Source organism: Drosophila navojoa, chromosome 2, assembly GCF_054131105.1.
Source record: "Drosophila navojoa isolate 15081-1374.11 chromosome 2, UAZ_NAV_1.0, whole genome shotgun sequence".
In the NCBI taxonomy this organism is placed as follows: Eukaryota; Metazoa; Arthropoda; class Insecta; order Diptera; family Drosophilidae; genus Drosophila; species Drosophila navojoa.
Window position 1 is genome coordinate 239,923 of NC_142890.1, and position 24,950 is coordinate 264,872.

At 39.7% G+C, this 24,950-nt stretch overlaps 3 protein-coding genes and 2 long non-coding RNA genes across 8 annotated transcripts; 3 read left to right on the forward strand and 2 right to left on the reverse strand.

Moving 5' to 3' along the window:
• Window positions 1-61: 61 nt before the first annotated feature.
• On the reverse strand, window positions 62-992 carry LOC108652792 (farnesol dehydrogenase). The gene is made up of 2 exons (XM_018102991.3): window positions 344-992; window positions 62-287 (listed from the first exon to the last, which is right to left on the reverse strand). Exons 1-2 carry the CDS (start codon window positions 914-916, stop codon window positions 108-110), a joined length of 753 nt encoding a protein of 250 aa, XP_017958480.1. The 5' UTR covers window positions 917-992; the 3' UTR covers window positions 62-107.
• Window positions 993-3,494: 2,502 nt separating this feature from the next.
• Window positions 3,495-19,569, reverse strand: SIFaR (SIFamide receptor). 4 transcript variants are annotated; one of them, XM_089265501.1, is made up of 5 exons: window positions 19,387-19,569; window positions 16,635-17,802; window positions 9,738-9,837; window positions 5,136-5,777; window positions 3,495-5,059 (listed from the first exon to the last, which is right to left on the reverse strand). In XM_089265501.1, exons 2-5 carry the CDS (start codon window positions 17,527-17,529, stop codon window positions 4,276-4,278), a joined length of 2,421 nt encoding a protein of 806 aa, XP_089121627.1. In that variant the 5' UTR covers window positions 17,530-17,802; window positions 19,387-19,569; the 3' UTR covers window positions 3,495-4,275. The 4 variants fall into 4 exon arrangements, with proteins under 4 accessions (XP_089121627.1, XP_089121626.1, XP_017958369.1 ...); XM_089265500.1 differs by having other exon boundaries at window positions 19,353-19,569; XM_018102880.3 differs by having other exon boundaries at window positions 19,349-19,569.
• Window positions 8,731-9,701, forward strand: LOC108652880 (uncharacterized). Its single transcript, XM_018103081.3, has 3 exons — window positions 8,731-9,154; window positions 9,230-9,381; window positions 9,458-9,701. The coding sequence occupies exons 1-3, from the start codon at window positions 9,143-9,145 to the stop codon at window positions 9,597-9,599; spliced, it is 306 nt and encodes a 101-aa protein (XP_017958570.1). The 5' UTR covers window positions 8,731-9,142; the 3' UTR covers window positions 9,600-9,701.
• LOC149092027 (uncharacterized) lies at window positions 11,928-16,281 on the forward strand. The gene is made up of 3 exons (XR_016197657.1): window positions 11,928-12,117; window positions 12,199-13,256; window positions 16,028-16,281. It is a non-coding gene; the product is annotated as an uncharacterized LOC149092027 (long non-coding RNA).
• Window positions 19,570-22,150: 2,581 nt separating the features above from the next.
• On the forward strand, window positions 22,151-24,133 carry LOC108652913 (uncharacterized). The gene is made up of 2 exons (XR_001925636.3): window positions 22,151-22,638; window positions 23,382-24,133. It is a non-coding gene; the product is annotated as an uncharacterized LOC108652913 (long non-coding RNA).
• The last annotated feature ends 817 nt before the right edge of the window (window positions 24,134-24,950 follow it).

Below are 24,950 nucleotides of genomic sequence, written 5' to 3' on the forward strand. Positions count from 1 at the left end.
AAAAATATTTTAAAATTGTATATAAGCATTCGTTTTTTTTATCCTTTTGGTACAAAGAAACTTTTTAAAAGATTAAAGGCATCTGAAAGATATATTTGAGTATCGCCTTAGAATTGTTCTCCTATAGGCTTGATAATTAGCTCATGGATCTGCACATTGGGCGGCGTCTGAATACAGTAGCTGACAGCATCGGCCACATTCTCGGGAAGTAACATGGGCATTTTGGCCACCACCTCGGGAGAGTTGGAATCAAATATTTCAGTATCAACAACACCAGGACTTATGCTCTGCAGGAAAAAATTTGGGTCGTATTGTATTACCAAATAACTAGAACAGTACTCACCGTAATCTTAATCATGGTGCCTTTGTTCTGAAATTCCTGGCGCAGCACTTCGGTGAGTGCAGTGATGGCATGTTTAGAAGGTGCATACATGTTTAAGCTAAAGCCTGGAGCTTTCGGCACTTCGTGGCCAGCTATACTATTGATGATAATCACGTGCCCATCGTTTATTTTGCGACGGTTCATGGAGTTGAAGGCTTGTCGTGTGCACCAACTGACACCCAATACATTTGTATTTAATGTATCTCGCAGATCTTCCCCATTATCCTCGTCAGTGATGCGTACACGACGTATAATGCCTGCGTTATTCACCAACACATCCGCACCTCCCAGGACTTCGTCTATCCAGGCAAAAGCGTCGATTACCTGTTGCTCCACCCTCACGTCACACTGGTGGCCATAAAAACGACCTGACTGCTCAGTGGGCAGGTGTGCCTTCAGTTGCTGAAGTTTATCTAAACGACGTGCCAAGCCCACAACAACCATGCCCTTTTTCACAAGATCCTTGGAACATGCAGCACCAATACCTGAACTGGCGCCGGTAACAACAGCGACACGATTTATCCAGCGGTTCATTTTTTATTGAATGAAATTCGGATATTCAAATATAACTAACTTACAACACACTACAGACTATAGCATTTATAGTTGTTATAAAAAAAAAAAACGCTTACCTAGCGCCGATAACGATACTAGTAATCAAAATCTCCAAGAATTATAAACAGCTGTTCATACACTTGCAGAAAAACAACAGTACTATAGAAAAATTAAACGATATAGTTTTTGTTTTAATATATGTATTGATATATATTACATTTATTTCTGCTAATATAGGTGTATCTTTGGTGTTAGTTGTAGTTTATATACGTAAACATATACATATGTTGATATTAGATATATATATTTTTATGTATATATGAATGTATACTATTGATGTTATTATATATGAATATATGGTTATTGTATAGCTTGATAACATATCGATTCTTGTTTTTTTTTGTTTGTATATATTTTTGTTATACAATAATATAAAACAAAATTTCTCGTGAATTTATGTCATCAAACCTTTTTCTTTCTTCTAATATATCAATTAATTGTAATTTTTGAAACATAAAGTTCACTTTTAACTGTTAATGCATATAACTTATATATCTATAGCAATTTTGGGGTTGTATATAACTAGAGAAAAAATGTAAAAGAAAATGTGTGATTAGCTGGAGTACACCATGCAACGAACTTTTTGAAATCGATTCAGGACCTATCAGGATGTTTTCCTTGGTTTTCACTATGGTTTTAAACTTTTGTCCTCTTAGTTAAAAATTAAAATTAAATGGAAAAGTAATATAAATGCAATCAAAAGTATTATCTATTAAATATATTTAATTTGAATTTGAAAACTAATAGATTTAATAATATAAAACCCAAATGATCCTTAACTAGTTGCATTGTGTAATCGTAATAATAATATTAACGACAAGTTTGTATATAATTTATATATAAAATATATTATTATTATGGATATTTATTTATGCATTTGTAGCTGCATTTTAGGCCTGGGGAAATATTTCATCTTATCCGTTATGCTCGTTCACGAAGTGCTTATATTTTATATTGGTTTAAAATTTGTAATATATGTATATAAATACAGATATTACAGACATATATATATATATATATGTATATATATATGTATATCCTCGCTTGATGTCGATTTCTTTTATCTATAGCATTAGAACGAGTTAGCTTCATGAAGCTTTGCATTTATATTCGTATTATATTGGGCATACTGAAACTTGAAGCTGTATGCTTATTGTTTTAACTAAATGCTTGATTAAAATAGATTTTGTCAAAAGCGTGCTACGGGAACAGCGCTATATATTTACTCTTTAACTTGATAAGAATATATATTTATAATATATATATTTTAGTATATACTTTTCATATATTTTCTTCTGTATATGTATAAATGTTTTGTTTACAGTTATTACTTGACATTTATAAAATTTTGGCTAACAATAAAATTGCATACTTTTCGTTATGTAAATGTATCCATATATATATATAGATATATATGTATGTTTGTAGCTTCATAGTTATATTGTATAGCTAGTTAGTCATTGTTTAAAATTGTTTTAGTGATCGTATTCGTTACCGGATTGGTGTTTAGAACTCAACGAACTATATTTCGATATTCGATATTCGATTATTGTTTTTGTGTGTGATACGTTTAGTGCGAATTTTCGTTCGGACAGCTTTAGTTACCGTTATCGACCCATGTTTGATATTTAGAGCTTAGCGAGTTTTGTTTCGATATTTGATATTCGATTATTGTTTTTATTTGTGATACGCTAAGTGCGAATTTCCTTCTGTTCAGACAGCTTCTACTGACTGTCTCCTCTCTACTTAACTGCAGTATGTAAGTAGACTTATCTAAACTGAATAAAATTCAAATCAAATAGTTGCATATTACTATTAAATGTATGTTTATCAGCTTCTACGTAAACATTTCCAATGGTCAACTGTTGCTGTTTGTGCGCTTTCCAATGTTTACCTCCATATATTTGATATCAATTCTATTCATGTTCTCTTTCTGTGTAAAACTCTAATAAAAATTGATTATTGTTGTTTGGTAGATGCATCTGTATGTGTACAAATGTGTTTCTATATATATGTGTCTGTGTATGCGTGTGTGTATTGCATATATATTGCTTATTCCAAAATCAATACAAATATATATATTTCATATATATAGATGCATGTAAATATATAAATTGTAAGAATTGTTCATACAAAAATTTAGTAGGTACGTTACTTTAGACCTCGGTGTTTCTCAAATTTGTTTTGTTTGTTCTTTGATACTTGGACACTTGCCTGTTTGTTTGTTTGTTTTTTTTTTCACTCTTCACTTTTCGTAGAAAATATTTTTACCCATATAAACGTTTGAGTAGGACTCCCCCAAGGACTGCTCATTAAAAATTGCCAACCCTCCAACACTCAAGTACATTTTTGTGTCTCGGTTTTTAAGACAGGCAGCATTTCGATATAAATAGCAAATATGACGAGTATAAACAATATTAAAAACTGCGTGCCCATACGCCTCATACCCAACGGTATATTCAAGAGTAGGGTTTGATGCACATATACATATAGTATATTATTTATTTTCTAATGTACTGATGTGAGTGTGTTTGTGTATATAGAACTATTGGAACACGTATAAAACATCTAATAACTATTTTAGTTTAGGTGCATTGCGTATAACTCCCTCACTTCCTCCTTTTCTATCTTTTGCACATTCTCTTTGGTATGTTTGCCTGACTAAGGGAGCCCGCCCGGATGTATGTTATACCCTTGCAGGGGGTCTTATCATGTGTTTCTTATCATCTGTATATATATTTATATAGACAGAACTGCCATAGGAACAATTACTCTCTTAAACACTCCGACTTGATTCTCTGATTTGCAGATCGCGTGAGTACATTGTATCTTTATTACATCCGATGAAAACAATCTATTGATAGTGAACTTTGATCAATTTCTTTTGCCATTTTTCTAAAATATTGCGAAACCATATCTGCATTAAATTGATATATCTTTATATATATCTTTTCATTTCTGCAAGGGTATTCAAACTTTGTCTAACCTAAGTTGTCTGCGCTTTCTCAGCTTGTTTACAATGTATTTATGTTTAGCTATCCCCGCTCATCCTGTTAACAAATTGGTCCAACTCATGCCCTTCGCCTCAGCTCACGCCTTCGACTTCTATCACAGTCCCTCTTCCTGCTCCCTCGCTCTCTATCCGTTCCTTCTACTGCTTTGCCATCTATTCTCCGCTTTCTAATTTTTACTGTTGATAGCTTATATAATATATATTTATGAGTATGTGTAGGTGAGTTATGTGTGAGTGGGTGCGTAGTTGTTTATTTTTCTGCTTCCTACTCATAGAGTTCCACGTTGCGTCGGGGCGAGCAGGTGCCATAGCTAAGCTGCGAGTCGGTCTTTTTTAGTATGGAGACATGATGTGTGGGTGCGTCTCCCGATCGATTGGTCATAAGGGAGTCCTGCTTGTGGAGCAGGCCACGTCGCTGGTCGGCGAACGAGATAACCGAGTCTTGTTTGACCAACTGATGACGGCGCGGCTCTGGTCGTTGGTCCACAAAGCTAATCACCGAATCCTGTTTGACGAACTTCTGTCGCTTATCCACCAATGAGGATGAGGCCGCTGTGCCACCGAGGCCACCGATTCCACCAATGCCACCGATGCCCCCGATGCCACCTATGCCACATCGACGGGAATCAATGGAAATTGTGTCCTGTTGAGTCAGTGCGGAGTCCACAGAACGTTCCTGAGCGCGACGCGCCTCCATGTACGAAACAATTGAGTCCTGTTTTGAGAGCGAGACCTTGCTACCATTACTGTCCTGCTGGCAGAGTAGGCGCCGATTACCGGAGGCATCGCTACAAGAGCTCTCTTGTTTAATGAGAAACTGGCGAGAGCCATGCGAATCCTGCTTGAGCAGCATCTGCTGTGACAAATTGCTGTCCTGCTTCATCATCAGATTATGGCGGCGCAGCGAGTTGTGCTCATAAATGTAGGAGACGGCATTTGTCTTCCTCAAGCCCGGACTGCTGGGACTCTTGCGTGAGCCATGCGGATGGTAATGCGAGGACTTGCGAGTGCTCGTAGTGGATGAGGCTATGGCCACATTGTCATAGTATCTAAGTGTGAGGAAAAGAGAGATAGAGAGTGTGAGTGCACTGTTGTGATCTAGATGAACCCCACTTGTGAACCCACCTGAGTCTTCCGCAGCAGCTGCGGGACTTAATGATCGCCGCAAACCCCCGTCTATATTTTTTGTTCACGGAATAGAGTATGGGATTGATGCAGCTGTTGGAGGATCCTAGCCATTGAGCGAGTGGCATTACCTTCTTCAGTATCTCGAACTCCTCCTGCGATATATCCGAACCAAATTTGATACGCGCGAAAATCACGTAGAGCGGCAGCCAGGATAATACAAACAATATGACGACGGCCACCAACATTTTGATGACCTTCACCTTGCTCTTCTGCTGCATGCGGTCCAGCTGAGCGTCCTTGGACAGTTCGCCAGGTATGCTGCGCGTGGAGACCTTGATCCAAATGAGCACATAACACAATGTTATCAAGGACATGGGCAGCAAATAGCAGGCCACCAAGTTGGCCAGCAGAAAATACAAATTTCCGTCGGTACCCGGTGGCCACACCTCTTGGCATAAATACTGCGGCTGCGTATAACTGGAGACGAGTGCATCCGAGAAGACCTCCTCAGCAGGCACCAGATCGAAGAACAGCAGCCACGGTATGGTGGTAACCAATGCGATGCCCCAAATGCCGATTATCATGATGCGTGCACGTCGCTTTGTCATCTGCTTCAATGGCCACCAGATGGCAATGAACCTGCAAGAAAGAATTTTTCAACAGCTGCTGCTGCTACGCCCACTCTATGCCCAACGCCATTGCAATTCCATTGCTATGCCATTCCCACTCGATCGGCACCTAGTCAAGGATAATGGCAATCGGGATGACGATGACGACATGCAAATATCTTAGCCTGATTAATTCGCACACGCAGGATGCCTTGACAGAGAGCAGAGACTGCGCATCCTTAAGCCTTTTTCTGCTGACTGCTCGACTTTCCAATCTCGACGGCTCCGTCTATTGAACTCCCGTCGCAACACGTGCGCCTCCCCTCGCTCAGCTGGAGCTGCCCCCATTTTTTACTTGGCCTGCCATAATGAAGCGTAATTTGAATAAGAGCAGCAGCTACTACAGCTGGGTGCGGAGTGGCAGTAGGGGCACCCAGGAGAGTGAGTTGGGTCAGGTCTCATTTTTGGCAGTTTTCATTCGGCTTACTGCTAACCACTTATTATGGCATCCTATTCAATAGACCAGCCACAAGTCTATTCAGAAAATAGAGAGTGCTGAACTACAATATATCTAGATGTGCACTGGTTGCAAGTCTATATATGTCTATATGTATATTGTACCCAAGATACCCTTTGTATATCTAGTACTCAAACACGAATATCAATGATGGACGATATTAGTAAATAAATTTGAAATGAAGACACAATATCCGGCAATTTTTTCATTTCATTTATATTTTCTATACTGGAAAATATTAATGAACATCGATATAATGGATAAATAACGGGAAGATCTCCTATTTATAAGGATACACATTCTTCTTCTGTTCCATACACTTTCAGAAAACAGTATACCCTTTTTGAACCATTAGCAACGGATTCAGGGTATAATAATTATGGGGCTAGGCCACGACTCCAGCCACAATTGCTCAACCTCTAACAATCTCTCCAGCCATCCTCTCTCACTGTCCCTCTCCCCGTGCTCTAGAACCCATTGTACGTTTTTTTGGCCACTTTGTTGTCGTCTGGGCGGGCAAGCGTTTTGCTGATAACGAACACAACGGTAATTCCATTAGGGCCCAGCCACAACTTTTCAAAGCCAATATCAAATTGTCATAATGTTTATTTATAGACACAACTATATACATATATATATATATATTTTTTTTTTCATATATATGTTTATATATAAAAGGAGCTAGATATATATTTAGATATAGCGATTGCATTAACATAATTTGTCTGCGGGATTTGGTTGCCAGTCTAATTAAGTTTCACGTGCTGGCCAAACATGGGGTCTTCTGACCGATCTGTGACCGGGATAACCGATTATATTCTGAGTTATAGCTAAACGGAAGACGACGTTTGTCGGGCTCCCAGGCTGCCCCGACTGAACAAAAGTTTTCACAAAATTATGCGCACAGCAAGTTATTTCCATAAAGAAAGAACAAATTTAATAATTGGCACACTCATTGCCATACACTCACACACACCATCACAACTCAAAGTTTTGTACTTTTATGACTTTTTCCCCTAGTGACAAGAAACTTGAATGTTATAATAGGAGAATATCTGACTAGAAGCTACCCTGTAGCTTAGAGATTCCCCTTTCATCATAATCTCTCTCTCTCTCTCTCTCTCTCTCTCTCTCTCTCTCTCTCTCTCTCTCTCTCTCTCTCTCTCTTCACATAAATTCACATTGAATAGAGATTGAAAAAAGAAGTATGAAATTGTAATTGACTGCTTTCTCTAAATACTTGATTTGCTGAGCTCCTTTCAGTCATGTTCTCATTGATAATATCAGTGTACCCATTTCCCATTTGCAGTTACAGGGTATTAGAGCAAAAGTAGACAAGACAGATGAATGAGAAATATTTTTTCTGCTGCTCACATTTTCGGGCAGCTCGCATGAAAATTGCGGCAAACACAAAAGCCGCACAGTCATTGGCATAAGACTCAAACCCACACACGCACACACGTTGGCTTATCCATGTGATAATATTTATGTTAAGGGCGGATGGCAGCCTGAGAGGCTGACCATGCATATCTATAAAACTAAGAGCCCTAATTAAATAGCATTGGCTAAGCAAGTGATAAGCAAGGATGTGCGCACGCTTGCGTCCAGGACATTGCGTGCTGATTTAAGTTTCATGTTACAGATAATAAATCTTAAATTTCGAATCGCTTTACGAGCGCTCGTAAAATACAAAGAAGTACAAAACAACTCAGAACGAGATGGACATGAAGCATTGGCTTGCGCTCCAATACGTGCGGGCGGCCAAACGATCAAATGATATAGTGTCCTGCTGCTCTTCTTCTTCTCCTCTCGTTCTTATTCCGCTGAATAATGACAACAGCAGCAGACGCTGCCTGCTTGAGGCCGCTGTGCCTGAGGCAGCTGTCGCTGAGAAATTGATATAAATGAAAGCTGCACATAAATGCGGCGCCTCTGTCTTTATCCTACTGTAGTAGCCCATAGCTCAGCCGCTGTCCTGCTATGCTGTTATCCAGTGGCACGGGCTGTGCCACACGTCAAAACGTTGTCAAAACGTTTTACTGCCACTTGATAAATCAACTGGCCACAGCATATCTGACTTTATGCGCATAGATTTGAGCTGTCAAGATATCTGTTGTATCTTTTTTATACGCAACACTCCTTGAGTTACGCTACTGGCGGGATTTATGGGCACCAATGGACAGCATGGGAAGCTGCATTGATAATTGACTGACAGCACCGTTTGATTTATTCCTCCTTTACTTTTCTCAATATCTAGAACTATCGATGTTAGCAGAAATTGACAAGTTTGCAGAGGAAGGCTAAGTAAGTTAAGCACTTAGACAACTGACTGACAATTATAAAATGGACAGACGAAACGCTGAGTTCTAAGAAGAGTCAAGTCTCTTGAGTGAAGATTTGTGTGTTCTGGAAAACTAGATTAGCTTCGTCCTAAGCTGACTACAGGGTAAGTTTTAGATGACCTTCTGCTGCCCAACTTTGCTTCAGTGCAGCAGGAAACACAAGGCGAATACTTGACGAAGAGAACGTGTCAAATGCAGCCCAAGGCAAACGCGACAAAATTCAACAAACAGTCTACATAGATAAAAAAAAAATGTTTGATTAATGCCAAATACGGACAAGGCGAGCTCTGAACTTGATCTTGAGACAGCCTCCGACTCAGACTCCGAGTTAGTCTCAGCCTCCGACTCTGGCTGTGACCAGTTTTCCTAGCCGGCTTGCATTGAGCTTTAGTCGGCGTTCACTTTTGCAATTGGCTGCAGTCAGTTCTCTCTAGCTGCTATAAAAGCAGCACTCGAGTCTCCGATTGACAACAGTTGCAAATCATTTGCTCAGCTTAACAAATCCACCTGAAGCACAACAACAAAATCACATTCAAAATGTTCAAAGTTGTGAGTATATTGAAAAGGAGCTGGGGCTCATGGTGGAGCTGATCCATTACCTAACTACGTCTCTCTCTTTTGCAGCTGTTCGTGCTCGTCGCTTACGTCGCTGTTCAGGCCTACGCCCATCCGGGAGTAGTCGCCGTAGCTCCGGTAGTGCACACACCAGTGGTCGCTGCGGCTCCCGCAGTGGTGCACTCACCAATCATTCATCACGGCGCCCACTCGGTGCACTCGTAAGTAATCAGATATAGAGCAGTTGACTTGAATGTTACATTAATCTTTTAAAACGCCCACACACTTGTCCAACAGCCACGTTGTGCATCATCCCGCCCCTGTGAGAGTGGTGCATCCAATCGTCGCCAAGCCTGTGGTCGCTGTGCATGCCGTGAAACCCATTGTGCCCCTAGTGCCAGTGCATCATGCTGCTCCCGCTGTTGTAGTACATCATTAGAGAGCCTACCCGATTCGCGATACCCGCTTCTAGCCCCTAACCCATCCCGACCCATCTCCCAGCCCATTCCAATACCACAATAAAGGTTCACAGCCACGTAAATTTTAAGAGTTGTCATTTCTTTGTTGGCTCACTTACCTGTCTAGCGACACGGCAATTAAGCTGTAAACCGAAGCCGCGACCGAGACACCCTGTATGTAGGGCACAAACTTACACATCAGCCAGCCCAGCATCCAAGCTGCAAGAGAAGATATAAATAGTTAAGGAAGGGGCGCTTTTATTGAGCTTCAACTTTGCAACAGCAGGTAAGTTGATTATATCCAACTGCCGTATACACGCCCACGAACTAAGACCTCGGGAAAATAGTATTTTACGAGCGAACACCTTTCGCATTTAACCTTTAAACGTTATAGAGTATACTCGACAGTCTAAAGCCCGCTCATGCTGTGAGAATTATGACCAATTTTTTTAGATAAAACGAAAAACCTGATTTAAGTTGGGCAGGATTATTCAAAGATGAAGAACTACTGTATCGGGAAACTAGAAATGATCAAACATTTGCTTAAGGCCTTTTCTCTTATTGAAGGAAAGAAAATATTGTTCAAAACGAATATACTCTGCCTAACATATGGGGCCAGCATCAAAATTATGCTGAGTAACTTTCGGTCATGTCTGTGTCTGTACTCCTGTTGTTGTCCTAGTCGCGGCCGTGGTGGCCGTGGTCATAGTCGGAGTCCTGTTTGCGGTCCTGGTTAGCGTTCAATGCATTATGTTTTTGTTTGTTTTTTTTTCCAGTCGGTCGTCCACGTCGCCGACATCGTTGTTTGCTGACTGAGATTTATGTTCTGCATATCATTCATAATTTGGTGACAAGTCTCAGATTGCCAAGAAGCCAGCATGAGGCGTTGTTTGCCAACGATGCCAAAAGCACGCAGCAGGCATCCCTTAGCTGCTGGCCAAGTTAATTTGTATTCCCTTTATTCTATTTGATGAAAGATGGAAGACATGATTCGCACTGTCTATAAATACGCACACATATACATTGACAGTTAAAGAAAATACACTCGGAAAAGAAGAGAGGAGCAGTTCACTTAAATTGCGGTTTTCAAAATAAGAAAAGAACAAAACATTTGATAAATTAATTATATAATATCTGAAAATAGACTCAAATAATTATTCATTGATGAATGAGTTTATTTCGATATATTCTCTCTTTCCACTTTCTTTGACGCTCCATCTCACTCTTTCAGTCACCCACTTATTGTCTCTCCTTCGCTCCGCTATCTATCCAAGAGAATGAAGAGTTATTCAAAACCAATCAATACTTTATACTAGACTCTTTCTTTCAGTGTATAGTGGCTCTGCCTTTGGCTGTTGAGTTATGACTTGAGATGCCAACAGCAAATAACTTAGTCAGACACAAAAGGCTCTAAAATACACACGCACACACGGAGGACTTCAGGAGTAGAGAGGAGGCGAGGGGTGGGGAGGGGACGGCAGGCGAGAGGCGTGGTAAGGAATGTTGCCCTGTGGCACATGTCATCAAGGTTGATGACAGTGCCAAACGTATTTGCGGCATGACATATCGAATGGCAATTAAAAGGTGCTAATAACCACAAGAACAACCGCATCATTAACTCCGTGCGGGAGTTCAATGCACCAGCCTCAGCCTCACTGCTGACCCCTCTCTGAACCCAGCCACACGAACACAGTCAGGGGTCAGAGGCATGCTGCGCAAATATATGCTCATATGTGGCTTCTGTCTAATTTCCTGTCTCGTCCGCCTGTCTTATCTCGTTTCGGTATATTATGCATACGCGCCGTGCACCGCCGCGTCGAGCCAATAATAAAGCGCAAAATTTAATGTGATTTGGCACATAAAAATATAAATATTATTATTATTTCTGTGCGCTTTGTGTACGCTTTGACCAAGTCAACACACTCCAGACGACCACTCAAAAGACATGAGAACAGTTGGACAGTTGACAGCTCTGGACAGCAACTTAAATAGATTTTGGTTACTTTTTTCAACTCTGATACTCTGTAATCCATGCAGTGCAGCCAACAAGGGGTACGATGACGATTCTTTATCTTTCTAGTAAACCGATTTCTGCCTGCATTTAAACCAATTACAATCGCAATTAAAATTACACTTGTAGACATGAAATTGTTTATAATGTATCCTATACATTATTGTAATGGATCAATATATGCTTTTAAAGAAGGTATCTGCAAGTCGACCACTTTCACTTCTTTTCAACTCGATTCTATTTTTGCAGCTTCAAGTGCAACAGTCTGTGATATATCCAAGCTATATCCGTTGCTATTAATATTTAGCTATTTATTTTGTCGCTGTTCTTCGGTTTTATATATCGCTTACACAAAAGTTTGTCTTCGTTCAAAACTTTGCCTAGAAGTTTCAATGTGAACGCAATCAAATTGAGTCCAGTCCGAATTAGTGAGCTCTTCTTCCTCTTACCTCCAATTGGCGGCATATGCTGCTCGAACTTTGCTTGAAGTTTGTATTTGTAGGCACTAAGCGGATGGCCGCAGAAAATATTGATGGACTGCAGCTGATAATTCCAATCGATATTTACAGCTTATCACCACGACCTTCGATCCTGGATGGATGCACTCTGACCCGCAGGCAAATGTCAAACAGCTAAACGCAAGCCAAGGCCTTAGGTTTGCTGTTTAAAATACTCTTTCGCTAAGGATATACAAGTTTTGACAGACATTATGTAACGTGAAGGATTTTTAATTAAAATGTTAAGTTCTGGGAATTATCTCTTTAAATACCCTATATGAAATTGTGATGGTTTACTAACCATTATATACTTATAATTTTCATATTCCTGCACCAATTTTAGACTGAACAATGGAATTGGAAGAAAGTGAAGAGTTGTTGTATATGAACTTAAAAGATATTTATAACTGCCTATATAAGGGTATTCCATGCTTCGTCATTCCATAGGACTACAACTTTTGTCTCCTTTTCTGAGCTATGTCAGCGCAAAAGTTAGCGTGAACTTATATCGTAGGCCACGCTAATGGGATTTGGTTTTGCATTGTTTGCGACGCTTTGCTGATTTTTGGTTTGAGTTCTGGGGATCCGTTCTGGGGCCATAAAGTTAATAAAATAATCGGGTGGAACAAATCCGACAATGTGGCTCGTCAAGATTTCGCTTCGATTGAAATGGGCGTGAAATATCCATGGATGGGCGCATAACACTTCAAGAAAATGCGTTATTGTTATGTTTATCGCTGCTGTTGCTGCTGATGCTGCGTCACGTCCTGCGGTGACTGCTGTCACTTGGTCCTAAATTGAATTGAAGGGGCCGCAGGACTCAGGCCAGCAACTAGCACCAATCGAGTGCTGTGCCACGGGCAGCACGTAGCACCTAAATTAAAATACAATTGGAAAGTGAAGAAAAATTACTTCATCATAAAGAGCAGCCGCATCGGCATCAGCATCAATAGCAACGACATTCCAACAGGGCCCTGTAGCCACGTTACGCATACACGCCGTGGGCCAAGAATATCGCAAATCAGTCGTCGCTATTTAATGAAGTAACCAGCAAATATGACTTTAAAATACGTGACTTGATTCCACCAACGCGACGTGGGAATCGCACTGTCAGCGAACGCTTTATATTTGTATGTATCAAATTTCAAATTCGATATTCAGAAATATTCTATTTCCATGATTTCAAAGTTTGTCGGAAATCAAATTTAATATTTGCAACTATTCTTTGGGAAAGCTATTGTTGCTTGAGTACCAAGTACAAAAATTTATGCTGAGTCAATCGTCGCTTCAACGAATGTCATTTGCTTGAAATTATTATTTATTTAATATGAATATTCACATATTTTTTCTTGTAAATAATGTTTCGATATGGCTAATGTCACCCACGGCGTGCGGAAAGACGTACCTTCTATTCCTATATATACCCGAGAATTTCAGGCTCCTGATAGGGTTTGTTTCCGAGAGGCGAAAGCCTCGTTGTCGATAACAATCATTATTTTAGGGAAGTTGAGCCCTACAAATATTTATGCTTAAAATCCTTACTAAATCATATAGCTGTAACATTGCGACTGCTCAAATTTGCATGTATTCATTCTTAATATATGTAATTTACTGAAATCGTTTCATTGAATAGTCTTAATCTCAGATTAGACATTAGCTTGACTAAGGACTCTCCTTTTATGCAAGCTCTCGCAAATTCAGTGCAATTTGTAAAGCACTCACGTAATGATAAGAATTTGGCATTGCTAATGTCTAAAGGAGTTGCACAATTGCCACATAGAATCCAATTAGAAAGTGCGCTAAGGACATGCTGGTGTAACGCCTCGTCTCAAGGTAGCATCGCTCGGCAAATCAATTCAATTCGCATTTTATTGGTTTTTCGAAACACACATAAATAAAGGCTCAGCTCAGCCCAGCCCAGGTAAACCACACACACACGCATACTCACACTCACACTCACACTTACAGGCACACAAAAACACACACTCATAACAGTAAGCGAGTTTAACCCTGAAGAGGAAAATATTTAGGTCAATTCATCCAGCCAGCCGCACAGCGAAAAGGTCCTTGAATGCAAAACAACCTTCCATTGCAGTGCTGAGGTGTGCTTAGGTAATGATAGCTTCAAAGCGTAAGAGACCCCCTTGAAGCCCAGAGTCGTGTGTATACACGCCTACATACATATGTATGTATGTATGTAGGCGATAAGATGTAAATAAACATCATGCCTGTTGACCAAATTCGGTATTGGTAGTGGAAATGGACGCTCTCTGAGCTAAACGTCCTTTCGGCCATTTGCTTTAACGTGCGGCAACTTTTCACAAGTTAAAATGCCAAGCAGCCAGCATTCAATATGTGCCCAAGGGCTGTCGCAATTTATTTATTGTTGTTGCTACTTGGGCCTATTGCAGTGGCAGCTGCGCTTGCCACTGGGTCTGGGTCTGGGTCCGTGCCTGCCCCCAAGCCCAAGTCAGTACACACACACACACACAGACATTCTTACACACACAAGCAAATACGGAGTGACCCACTAAGCGCTGGGCAGCCCGCAGCACCCTGCGCCTATGTTGAATTTGTGAAATTAGGTCAGTTCTGTGTCGATGATCCTTCAGGCCACCCCAAACGACAGCCAGTACGAGAACGAGAACGACAATGAGAGCGAGAGAATGGGAGAGTGGGTGCCAGAGAGACAGCGCGAGTGCGCACTAATACACAGTGCACCACACAGACACAGACACAGTACACACACAGCCCATTCAGTTTTTCAATCGTCTCTTGCCTTTCGTTTCGTTTACTATACCAACTCATCCCCTCTCTCACAATCACCTTTGCCCTCTTTTCCTTTCACTCTCTATCTCCCTCTCTGTCTCTCTAGACACCTTGGTGCATGCATGTCTTCGGGTCGAGCAACATTTTCTAAGGCGGGCGCATTTAATTGGTAAACGTTGGCGCCAGCTGCGAGCCTCCAAATGCGACCAGGTGAATATATGTTGGGGTAGTAGCTACCACTAACAACCAAACAGGTGGAGTAAAGAAGGGGCTACTAGGGTGAGGTGCGGAGCGCAAGAGTCATGCCCTGACATGTCAGGCATTGCAATCACTGTTTGATTTCTGAAGGATTTTGATTTTGATCATTTTTTCATGTCGGCGCCGATTTGCATGCAATTTCTCAGCCGCAAAAACTTTGCGACAATCCATTTACCCAGTTGCCATATGACAGTTCACACATACATGCTTAGAGTCCCCACACACACACACACACACATAAAACAGGCAGATAAGTTGCAAAGTGATGTTAATTTATATAAAACAAATATAAATATAAAACAAGAACGAAAATATAAAAAATATACTTACGTTCTATAGGTATTCCAAGATGAAATAGTCTAATTTACGTAAATTATTTTTATTGCTTTTACTTCAACATAATTATTTTTCATTAATAAGTTAAGATTAAAATTATAAAACCAAAATTCCATATATTCGACTACAATGTATAATGGCTTTACTGTAAAATAAATAAAAGGACATAAAATCATCACGGAGGTCGACCTCCGTAGCCGACTTTCGCCCTCAGCCAAACTACTATCAAAGTAAATGATTGCCATTATAAAAGGCAAACATGTTCCTTTGCTGAATTTGACATGCAACATGGCAGAAGTTTTCAGTTAGATAAGAGCGAATCGGATACGGTTAGATGAACTCATTATAGTCGGACGTACTTCGTTTCCCATATGTACTCTCAAGGCTATAAAAGCTGATGGTAATTGCATAACACTGAGTTCCATGTACACTCCGAGGATGGACGGATATATGGAGTTGGGGCAGCATGTTGGCAGAGAACCCATAAAACACGATGATAATGCACGATAATATTTCAGTTTCGATTACTTCATTTCAGCAGAAGTATTTTGCTGGCATTAGCATTAAGAAGAAAGCATTAGGCTCGACAAATTGCGCATACGCCACGTGTCGCTGGCGTGGGGCCTAATCCAAGTGTCGATTAATTGCTAAACATAAATCCAGTTAATATGCGTGGCTCGCAAAAGTACCAAATAAAGGAAGCGAAACAAAAGCAAATGAAAGAAACGAAAAAAAAAAGCAACCGAGACGTGCTAATGAGAACCAACTGAATCTGCGCATTTGTATATACATACATATGTAGGTATGCATGTATATTCTTATATACATATATGTATGAGTTCTTCTAACTATCCCATCAATCAAAAAGATAATCAAACATTCATGGTATACAAAGTATACGTATAACGATTATAAAAGATAAGATATTTTCAATAGATCTGTAATGTTCGTAATCAATCAAACACTTGGATGTTCAAATGTCATAATTGAAGCTTTTTAGCTTTACTATCCGCACTCAGTCGATTTATGAATCAGTCTGGGCAAGTAGTGTCTTTGCAAGCCAATCAATCAGACCAATCGATCAGTCGGGAAATAGAGAGCCATGCATATAAATATGGTGCAGTTCAATCCGAATGTCTACTTACGCACAAAGATGTTGCCGATGAGCGTGGCGGGCAGGCAGAACACAATGACCAGGATGTCGGCAATTGCCAAGTTGACAATGAAGTAGTTGGTGACCGTGCGCATACGAGGAGCTCTGAGGACGACGGCGATGACAAAGCTGTTGCCGATGAGTCCGACGACAAAAACCACGATGTAGGCCACACAGTAGACAATGGACATGGCCAGCGAGTGGCGATAGAGCGGATCGAAGCCAAAGTCCACACTTCCGTCCAGTTGCTCCCAGCGCAGAATGCTGTCGTTGTACGACTTGGTGGCAGCAGCGGCTGTGATCAGGCTGGTTGTAGCCGGCGACATGTTCAGCAGGCTGGCATAGTAGGTGGATGAGGTTGCATCGTTGACCAAAGCCAAATGGGTAGTGCTTGTTGCAGCCGTTGCTGATGTTGCTGATGTTGCTGCTGCAGCTGCTGCCACTGTTGCTGTAGTTGTTGTTGCCGCAATGCGCGAGATTAAGGAGCTGGCAGCGGGCGCCACTGTGGCCGTTGCCGTTGTTAAGATGGTGCCCAAAAGAGTGTCCGTAATGGAGCCGTTAGTCAATTTAATAGCACTCGATGTGCTCGACAAGTTGGCAGCAAGAACAATATTGCCGCTGCTGCTGTTGTTGGAGCTGCTGATGTTGCTGGCAGCCTCATTGAAATTCAAGAGATTTTGCAAATCCAAGAAATTATGCGTGAAATTATTAGCGCTGGCATTCGAGAGTAATTCACTCTGCCAGTACCTAACCGCCTCTGCCGTGGGCATGGCATCTCTGCTGTCAGTTATTGCTGCCGTTGTTGTTGCTGCTGCCGTTGCTGCTGCCGTTGTCGTCGGCGTGTCGGCAGCTATGTGGCTTCTGTGCTTGCGTTTGCGAATCGCCATTCTCCAGCTAAATCTGGCTCAGATTAATGTCTATGTTCCTTAACTATTCCTGTTCTAGTATATGTTGCTGTTGCTGCTACTTGCTGTTCTTTTTATAAAAACTCTATAAAATTTGCGTCACTTGGCATTTTGTGCTCACAAAAAATATATGTATTTATATGTATATACGTATTATAAATCTTTCACTCTTCCAGTTTGAGTTTTAGTTCGGGTTTGAGTTCGAGTTTGAGTTGTAGTTGGGCTCTTGCTTTGGATATGTAGATATTTTCGTGGCTGTAGCAAATTATACAACATTTAATTTAATTCAAGCACAACGAAGTATGTTGCATAGTGTGTGGCATAGAAAGGATACTCTGTAAAGGCCCTAGAAAAGGGTATCATCATTTGTATATAGCATAAGTGTTTCTGAACGATAAGAACTGCTCAGTGGATAATGAACTTATCATCTCGATATTATTTGAAATACATGTATATCTCCCTTTTGATATATGTCCGTTTCGGACTTTTAAATGGGACCTTCTATAACTATGACATAAGTAAATCCAAAATATTTAATTTCTTAACAATTCTAAGTTTAAAGCCGCATTATTTGGTTTAGTTTTACCCTCACTTTCAGTACTAAATTATAAATTTCTTAATATCGGCAGATATCAAATGATTTATTAGTCATGTGTTTTAAAATTGAAATCACGAAATTTCTAATGAAAATATTTCTCACTCGAAGCCTTTTGTTGGGTAACTTTTAGCTGTTTATTCTCCATAAAAGCTTTTTTAATTTGTGGGTTCATTGTTGTTGTTTTTGCTGTTGTTTTCGCCCGCCAAGGTTGATATGCAGTTTTTTGTGCAAAATATTTGTAACTGCATAATAAAGCTGCGCTTGCACCAATAAAATGAGTTGTTGTTGGTTTTGTGGTTGCTGTTATTGTCGGGTATTGGGTTATTCGGGTTGTTCGTCAGCTGGCGTTGCCTTGAGCTGGCATTACGAGTGCCCCAAGGACTTGTGTGCATATTTTAGATAAGGCCAAATGCTGGGTGCCCTGGACTCAGTGCATCTCGCAAGGTACCTTCAGTGCCCCCCAAAAATGTGGGCGTGACATAGGCTGCTGACTGAAGGAGACGCAGACGGAGGCTGAAACTCAGGGACAGGGACATGGCCACAGCACGCACACATGCGCAGCAACTGTTATTAACTAATTGAATTGTGATTATTCTTGTTGCACTTTGACCTCAAACGAGGCGTGCCAAATGTGAAGAAAGCAGCACCGAAGTGGACTAATAGCCGAAAAATAATAGAAGTGCCAAAACCACGAAACACTTTGATGAAGTGCCAAGAAAGAACAAAATAAATAGAAATAACAAATAAATAAATGCTGAAATTTTATTCCGATCATTTTTTCGCTTCATATATATACATATACATATATATATATATATATTTATTTATTTTTTTTTTTTGTGTTTCAATTTTTGCGTTGGGTGTGCCAACAGGCGGACAATAGACCCATTAACGGAATGCCAATTCGCTCAGCGTAAAAGTGATTCACATTAAAGTGCGCTTATGCGCTGTGTGCGTATGTGTGCGAAGAGGTCCTGACCGTCCTGGCAGTCCTTGCACCAACGACAACGACAACGACAATAACAACAAGCTGTTGACAAATCGTTTGCAAGCGAAGACCAACTAATTAAGACGCAGGCTGCATTTGGGCTAAAGTTTAACTGCAACACTTTACAGCTCTAATACAAACAATGGCACACACTTAAATTGGCATACACAGACTCCCACAAACACCGCTACACCCAAACAAACGCACTCACTCACACACACTCGCGTATTCGTTTCCGTGTTGAACGCTCGACCTTTTTAATATTTGTTAGCTCGTTGCAACGTGAGTCGCGCGAGCTGCTCACGGCTTGGTGTCTGGTTGGGCACTGCTGTAAATGCTGCACGGCCAGCTCGCTTTTGTGGCAAGCAGAGTTCTATCTGCCACACACACATACAGAGAGACATGCTAACAGAGCCGAAGTGGAAAAACGACTGAATGTAGGTCCCTCTTGTCAAACCGCGCCCGCCGTCAGCTGCCAGCAACCTGTGTAAACGCTCAAATACGAGTAGGTGTGCGTGTGTTTGTGTGAGTGGGTGTACGCGCGTGTGTGTGGGCGACTTGTTGTCCTTGTCGCCTTTATACACTCAAAAAATGACAAGTACACAGATGCCCGAATATCCTCAGAAGAGTTACAATATACTTATGAAATAACAATAATTTCATTTAAGGCGTTTTGAATACTATCATTGATGAGTTGAATTTGAGAGTTGAGGGAAAGATTTTGTGTAGAGGGTATCTAATACAAGAAGAATATAGTATTGTATAACAGAAACCGACAGTGGACGGGTATAATAGTTAAGTGATTGGCTGAGCGCATTTCAGACTATCAAAAAAACATCCTTAACTGACATTTTTGTCAGTGTATAAATTGGAAATGGCCCTCAAATGCATTGGCAGAGTTATGCTACAACAGTTGTTGTTTTTCTCTAGCTTTCGCAATTCGCAGACTCGGAAAACATACAAGTTTGTAGGCTCAAAAATTGAAGGACTACATTTGGCAATAACCAAGGCTAAACGATTCCAAAATGTCAGGGAACGCGCGTGAGAGACCCTGAGCATAGCTCAGATGGCACAGCAAAACACTTTACTTAACCAGGCTCTGTGCGTGGCTCATAATAAAGCTTGCTGTTGTTGCGGCCTATTCTTTGGCAAATACGTTTATTATGCCATTTGAATGTTTTCCCACTTTGTGTATGCGGGGATGTGGCTATGTGTGCGTTGGACTCTGTGTATGTGGGTGTGGGTGTGTATCTGTGCGTGTGTGTTTGTCAATTTCTATCCAAATTGTTGCACTGCCGCAGGAAACAAAACAAAATCAACAAGCCTGGCAGACTGGCAGACTGGCAGGAAGGCGGCAGCGACAGACTCTTGCCTGCCATCATTGCAGTTTCACACGGGCGCCCATGGTCTATACGCAATTTCCGAAAGCTTCTGTCTTTATCATTGTGTTTGTCGTGCCAACTGCCGTTATGTGAATGGGTTCCCTCCATGGCGAACCGTAGCGTTATTGCTGTATTTCCTTTAGCCAATGCGTCTTCCGCCCAGGCCATTCGCATAAGTTGCGTAAAGCTCATTTAAGCCTGGGTCAGCAATTACCTCCCCAACTCTATCACTCATTCTCTCCTTTGTTCCTTCTCTTGTTTAAAGTTTAACGGCAATTGCGAAGTTTCAGTTTTGTTTATATTATAGCTTATAGCTCAAAACCATTCACTCAATATGAGTGAGAGTAAAATTGAGAGGTTGTGAATGAGTAGGAGAATGAGAGCGAATACCCACCCTTAATGAAACGTTAAGCATAGGATGCGCGCGCGCTCTCTGCGAACAGCTGGCTTTCCTGCTCTACCACGCAAAGGTTCAAAAACCTTGTGGCTGGTTCAATACACACAAACAATGCGAAACTGGCAGCTACACAGTGCGAAAATTCATTGCAAAACCAACTCATTAAAACATTGAAGTAGTACGAGTATTGAGTAGAACAACTTTGGACGCATGTTCCATTTTCAAATCATAGGAACAATTGAAACCCACAATATTTTATATTGAAATTTTACCATATATACTTTTAAACTGTGTTAGATCGGATATCAAAAATTTCTAATGTAATTCCGAACAATTTTATTGACATTAAATGAATTGTACTGCATTGCTTTAAGAATTCAACTACATTATTTTATATTTAAACCTCGTTCTAAGGCATAACATAATTAAATTAAAAATCGACTACACATTTCTGGTAATCTTCACTATACTGACTACTAATAATTGCGAACAATTTGAATATAAACATTTGATATTATTATTATATATTATTATTATGATATTATTATTATTATATTATTTTTTAGATTTTTGCATACATCAAAACATTTGTAAAATTCATATTGGAAATACATCGAGGTGTATAACAAAGTAGTTTATACCGTTATAGTATAACAGAATTGAACAACACATTCGAATGACGCGCGCATTACTAGAAATTTCCACAACACCAGTCTGGCAGCCCTGTCAGAGTGTGTACTGCTATCCCCCTCGCACAATAGATGTCTGGCAACACAAGTGATTAAAAACAACATATACATATATGTATGTATGTATCTACATATGTAATACATATACATATGTATCTATATGAATGTTTGTAATTTGTGAATGAAAATTAGCCTGTCCAAATCAATAAACTCGATCTATAACCACATTTGAGTTTTAAAAAAACGCAAAATCATATTTAAATTTTGCCAGGCATATACATATATGTGTTATGTATACATATTTCAATCCACCCTAGAATGTGGTAAATTCTAGAACGAAAATTGTCAGCATTGGCAAGAGTATGCCAAGCAGACAATCAGTCAACACTAAGTAGTGTATTCACTCACTCTATTGATCGAATTGTATGGTACACAAGGGAGACAAATCGATTTCCCTAGAATCATCCAGAAGGCAGCAGCCACTGGGTATAAATAGAGGCGGACTACTCGCTTCGCAGTTATTCGAAAATAATAAGTGTTAAAGTGAAGTTCTCTAGTGAAAATAAAAAGAGTTTGAAAAGAAAATATTTCTCAAATAGTGCATAGTTGCTATATATAGAGATTATTCAACTGCAATGAAAAAGTGTGCAGAAGGTGTTGGAAGGGCAAAGCTGCGTAGCTATATTATGGCACGTCGACTGAAATAGTTGCTAGCGCTGTTTGAGCTTTTTGCTGTAAACAAGGAAAAGAAAATCTGCTCATCGTCATCGTCGTGGGCACTTTTGAGGCGTTTTCACATTGACGAAATGTTTTAACAGAAAATCAATGGCCAAGTTTTTTCCCGCATTCGGCTAGAGAAATTGCGATGTAGGCAGGCAAAGGCAGATGCCAGGAGCTCGTAATAAAATTGCTGAGACAGGCAAGAATTATAGCCAGACCCCCGGAGTGTATGTTGTCGTGACCTGGATTAGAGGAGTTTGGAGTTAGGAAGACAGGTATAAACCGAAACAGCGTAACCAGCTTTTTACTTGTTATACGTAAGCGTAAAATCTATGCATAAGGCTTAGTTTTATTTCCCAAGTATTTGCAATTTGAAGCGTTTATAAATGTGACGTCAGCGTAACTTTTGCATTCCAAAGTAAACGTTTATTCTCTTATATTGCAAATATTGTGTAATTCATTTTCTTCATACTGAATTGTACTGCGGAATACATATACATATGTACTTATTTCAAAGCTTCTAGAAGAATTTCTACCCCATGCAAAGTCATATTTTCTAGCTGTGCGTATTGTATGCACATATACATACATACTTTTTCGGTCACATCAAGCAAATTCTCGACTGTTCTTTGTTTAAACCCCTGAAAGAAAAGCAGCTGGCCTGCTCTCACATGTAATACCATTGTATTTGCATGTACATACAAAACTTGTATACACGTTTCCTATCTCGCTTGCCCTTACGCAGACGCCGTTACCGCAAGACGGCAAGACAGCAGCTGCAATATACTCACCTCGTGGTGGGCTGTTTGGCCCACCCATTTTCAAATGTATTTGTGTGTTTCCATCTCTTTCTATGCGTATACGTATACATAAGAATGACTACATCTCTAAGACGTTTTCTCCAACTGTCGCTTACAATTGGCAATTCTTTTAGTAACTAAACCATAAGTTCTTTAGTCGTTTAAAGCCTTAGTTGTTAATCTTATTTATAAACTGTCACTTTGATCATTGTTATACACGTTAACCAAGCAATATGTATTTCTTTCTCTAAACTTTATAGTTGGGCGTTGAAAGTTGATACGCGATCGAACTTGATCGCAATGCGTGAGAAAAAGCCTTACAATTAGCTCAAAATGCTGCTTGTTCGGTCCCATGTAGCCGTGAGAGTATATCTAAACTAAACTGCGACCAAATGTGTGTGTGTGTGTCGCGGCCTACACAGGGGTACTTAACATCGTTTTTATCAGATTGTGATTGCGTGGATTGAATATATATAGGAACCCGTATCGACTTCTCTGATCTGCTAAGACTTGTTCAAAAGAAAGGCGCCCAAATACATACGTTACGTTATATAAACGGTCGTCTATTCACCTACCATCGACCGTTATCTCAATACTGATCGAATAGATACAACACTACTGACATCGATCAATATACATATATATCTAGTATCTGGAGTAGCAACCGATTGTGCGCGTTCATTTAGCGCGAAGCATAAGCTGTAAAATCTACTTTATATACTTAATATATTTTTTCTTTGTTAACGGAAACATTTGCGAGCGCACAACAAGCGTGGCTAAACTCTTATAATACCTGAAACTGTAAACAAAAAACTTATTTCTTCTGTTTTTGTACAAATCCAAGATTTAAGAAAACTTGTCTATTCTTGTAATTACACTTGTCGAACTTATAGAAAATGAGAAGAAAAAAAAGAAAGAAAAATAATATGAAAAATAGCTCACCAAACAGAAAAGAAGCTACAAACAAAAAAGAATAAAAGAAATCTGAGATCAATAAATTTCGAAACAATTGCTCGCCATATTTTTATTTTAAGCTAAAATTCTAAACAATTTTCAGTCGAATCATCATACAAGCGGAGGAAGAGACACAGATCTAAACCTAAATAACCTGCAGGTTTATTCACAAAGTAATTAAAATCTAAGGAAGCCACACTTACATCTTTTTTCAGACATAGCATACACAAATCCTCTTGAACGGTATATATGAATACAAATCTTAAATATATCAACTCAGTGCAAATAATAATTTATATATTATATACATATAATATTGAGGAAATTTTAATCTTTAAACCACATTATTGAAAGTATCATATCTAAGAAAACATGAGTATGATGGAATGGCGTAATTCAGAATATTCTAAAACATCAAATTCAAAGTAAAAAATATAATAAAAATTAGATTTCAGAAACTATAAACCTTATTTGCACATTTTCTGAAGCTAAGAAATGAAACTTATAAGATTTCTAGTTTTTAGTTATCTCAGCTAATATTTATCCAACGTATTCGAGTTAATATAGCAATATGTACTCCTACATATATGATGTTTAAATAAAGTCGAAATTTTAACAATTTAAACCATACTTTTAACGATTTTGCACAATTCTCGACAATGAAGTCATGAAGCTCTTAAATCTTTAGGCTGCCGTTGATTGGTTGTAAAATTTTATCAAGATAGAATTTTGCCCCCTAAGAAGAATTTGCTAATTTTCAATGCAAATCTTACACTTCCGAACGCAATCGTTACTAAAATATAGACCTTCAGCATCATCAAACAAAAATAATATAAATTTCTACGTGAACCTACTTAGCTACGGACACAATAGTA

Excerpts from the sequence above, each read along its gene's own strand:
- LOC108652880 (XM_018103081.3), top strand. Across the intron at positions 9,382-9,457 it reads GGCGCCCACTCGGTGCACTC|CCACGTTGTGCATCATCCCG; the intron begins GTAAGTAATCAG and ends CTTGTCCAACAG.
- LOC108652792 (XM_018102991.3), bottom strand. The coding sequence starts at position 916 with ATGAACCGCTGGATAAATCGTGTCGCTGTTGTTACCGGCGCCAGTTCA. Across the intron at positions 288-343 it reads GCACCATGATTAAGATTACG|AGCATAAGTCCTGGTGTTGT; the intron begins GTGAGTACTGTT and ends TTTTTCCTGCAG.
- SIFaR (XM_089265501.1), bottom strand. The coding sequence starts at position 17,529 with ATGGCGATTCGCAAACGCAAGCACAGAAGCCACATAGCTGCCGACACG. Across the intron at positions 9,838-16,634 it reads CATCGGCAACATCTTTGTGC|CTTGGATGCTGGGCTGGCTG; the intron begins GTAAGTAGACAT and ends CTTCTCTTGCAG. Across the intron at positions 5,060-5,135 it reads AGCTGCTGCGGAAGACTCAG|ATACTATGACAATGTGGCCA; the intron begins GTGGGTTCACAA and ends CCTCACACTTAG.